This window comes from Schistocerca cancellata, chromosome 1 (genome assembly GCF_023864275.1).
Source record: "Schistocerca cancellata isolate TAMUIC-IGC-003103 chromosome 1, iqSchCanc2.1, whole genome shotgun sequence".
In the NCBI taxonomy this organism is placed as follows: domain Eukaryota; kingdom Metazoa; phylum Arthropoda; class Insecta; order Orthoptera; family Acrididae; genus Schistocerca; species Schistocerca cancellata.
In genome coordinates, this window is record NC_064626.1 from 181,308,561 (window position 1) to 181,311,730 (window position 3,170).

At 46.6% G+C, this 3,170-nt stretch overlaps 1 protein-coding gene across 1 annotated transcript; it reads left to right on the forward strand.

The window, feature by feature from the left end:
- The first annotated feature begins 2,412 nt into the window (after positions 1-2,412).
- Positions 2,413-2,916, forward strand: LOC126161951 (uncharacterized). Its single transcript, XM_049918171.1, has one exon. It carries the CDS (start codon positions 2,413-2,415, stop codon positions 2,914-2,916), a length of 504 nt encoding a protein of 167 aa, XP_049774128.1.
- The last annotated feature ends 254 nt before the right edge of the window (positions 2,917-3,170 follow it).

The window sequence follows — 3,170 nt, forward strand, 5'->3', positions numbered from 1 at the left end:
GTTGCCAAATTGCGTTCGTCTTCGTCATTGCAGCCCAGTACCTGACGTGATGGTATAGGGTGCCACTGCGTGAACAACACGATCACCTCTGCTTCGCTTGGCCGATAATTTGGACAACAGCCGTTACATTTATGACCTATTAAGGCCGGTGTCGTGTCCTGTATTACATGTCTCCGTGACGTTACCTTGCTACAAGATAGCTCAAAATCACTCGTAGACAGTCCTCACCTGCTTCGATGAAGAAGGCCTTCAATTGTTGCCTAGGCCTTGATTTTCTTCAGATTTCTGAATAGTTCTGAAAACATATGGTTCTGTGTTACCGAGACAATGTCACGGCGTCACTTGCCAGCCACTACAGCCGGCCGGTGTGGCCGAGAGGTTCTACGCGCTTCAGTCTGGAACCGCGCGACCGCTAATTCTCATAGTGCTCAGAGCCATTTGAACCATTTTTTGAACCGGCCACTACAGTTGATGAGCTCTTTCATAGAGTTGAAAATGTGCCCGAATCTGTTATCGGAGTTCACTTCGGCTCAGTGCTTAGCCACGATAAGACTATTGTTTCTTCAAGAAGCGATTGCTCTCTTCGAAATTTTTCCTGAATGTCGGACAATTTTATATATTGACAATGCAATCAACAGCCAAGAATTTTATTCAGAAATTTAAACATGTATACTACCGATTATACTGAATACGCAAGTAAGTACAGTCCCATTATATGCTACCATCCCTGGTGATGAAATGTTAACATCTGAAATGGTCAGTTGATGCTTCTGCTGCTGTTCTGACGTAGTTGCAAGCGACACTAGCAGAAGCGTCAACTGAAGCCTCCTGGTGAGACAGCTGATGAAGACGACAGACACTGATGCGCGGATGCTGTGTGTGATAGGGATGACAAAGACAGAAGTGGGCTGCATTAATGTAACACGAGGCCCCAGTGTGTTTTATTATAATTGTAAGTCAGAAAACGAAGCACCACGAAGGAGTTACGCAAATTTGGTCACAAAATTATGTTCATACAGGTTTCGATGGAAAATGCAAAATTATAAACTTCGACAGCCGATGGATGAATGTGTGACGCCATACCACACTTTCGCTGCGCAGCTGGCATGAATAGTAAACAGGGAATATTTCGATACTAGGGCATGAAGTCTTTGCGAATTTCATTCCGTATACTTAATGGGACAGTAACTATGCCTCGCAGAGACGCGCATGAACAAAATACGCAGATGTCAGAGGAGTTGGTTGAAATAATCGGCAAATCGCTCGATATTAGAATGGGAACGATGTTACTACGGTGGCAGGAATGGGTGAACCACGACCGAAGACAGCATTGAGTAGGAAGCGGTCGACCTAAAGAAACGACAAAACCTAAGGACCGAGGAACCGTCAGAGAGGAGCTCAGGGCCCCGGATTCCCGATTATCATGGATTCGACATGCAACTGGTGTTTAAGTAACCACAAGGACCATGAATAGGCGGTTCACAGAAAGGGGGCTGAGCTCACGGTGCCCCTGGCACCGACGACCATTGACCTCTCTACACCTGGAAGCCCATTTGCAACGGTGCAGCGCCGGGCACATTCGGCCTGGAATCTGGCTTCACTGATGAGTGCCCCTTCGAACTGAGCCCTGCTGATGACTGGAAACGAGTCTGGATACAACCCGGACAGCAATGCGATACCAACCTGACTGACGCTCGCTGTACATCCTGATAGCCAGGAGTGATGACCTGAGTGCCATTTATTAACAGATGCCCTTTGATCGCCATCCGCAGCAGCCTCACAGCACAGCACGTTGAAAGACGTGCACTTCGCCGGCCGCGGTGGTCTAGCGGTTCTGGCGCTGCAGTCCGGAACCGCGGGACTGCTACGGTCGCAGGTTCGAATCCTGCCTCGGGCATGGGTGTGTGTGATGTCCTTAGGTTAGTTAGGTTTAAGTAGTTCTAAGTTCTAGGGGACTTATGACCTAAGATGTTGAGTCCCATAGTGCTCAGAGCCATTTGAACCATTTGAACGTGCACTTCATTCACCATTCAGTGTTCGTATTTCATATTTCTAACCCCAGCATTCTGTTATTCGGTAAAATAACAATTCAGGCAATATTAATAATTTCTTTGGGTTGGTGGTTCACGGTGTGGGTTCCTTTAGTCATGTCCTAGTTCATGAACCACAGGCAACGTATGAGTGGCCAAGTAAGTGGTCCCGACAGTCTGGATGCCAGTTACTTTGGAATAAGGCTGGGCATCTCGGACATATTCTGAGTCGTGGTCACCTTTGTGCTCATACGGCAAAGACTACCAAATCCACCGGTTAGTCCCTCAGCCGTTAGGGGTAAAACCCAATGGGACTCGGGGCAAGTAAGGCTAGCAAACTGCTTCCCTGGTAATTTAAATATTATGCTGGGAACAATCCAAAATGCCTCGGACCTTTGGAGGTGACGGAGTCCCACCTCTAACTGACAAGCCAGGGACTCCTAAGATACGACTTGGCAGACAAATGGTAATGAGATGGGGAGCTATTAATATCAATGGGGGCTACTCTGGGAAGAAGGTAGAGCTGGCAGAGGCTGCAAGTAAGATGGGGCTGGACGTTTTAGCTGTTAGTGACATTCCGGTAAGGGGTGAGAAAGAAGAGGAAGTGGGAGAATACAAGGTCTACCTGTCAGGAGTCAAAGCAGGAATAGCACAATGGGGTGTAGGGCTTTACATCAGGAAAGAAATGGAACCCAGCGTAGTTGCAATAAGGTATGTAAATGAACGACTGATGTGGATAGATTTGACAGTGTCTAGCAAGAAAATTAGGATTGTGTCAGTATATTCGCATTGTGAAGGGACAGATCAAGATAAGAAGGATAGTTTTTATGAGGCACTCAGTGATGTAGTTGTTAAAGGACAAGGACAGTGTTCTGATCATGGGTGATTTTAACGCCAGGATTGGAAATCGAACAGAAGGGTATGAAAAGGTTATGGGTAAATTTGGAGAGGATATGGAGGCCAACAGGAACGGGAAACAAGTCTTGAATTTCTGTGCCACTATGGGCTTGGTAATCACAAACTCCTTTTTTAAACATAAGAACATTCACCGGTATACTTGGGAAGGCAGAGGAACCAGATCTGTCATTGACTATATAATAACAGATCAGGAATTCAGGAAGCCTGTGTATTCAGGGGATT

Bases quoted from the DNA above. Each gene is read 5' to 3' on its own strand.
- LOC126161951 (XM_049918171.1), top strand. From the start codon at position 2,413: ATGCCTCGGACCTTTGGAGGTGACGGAGTCCCACCTCTAACTGACAAG.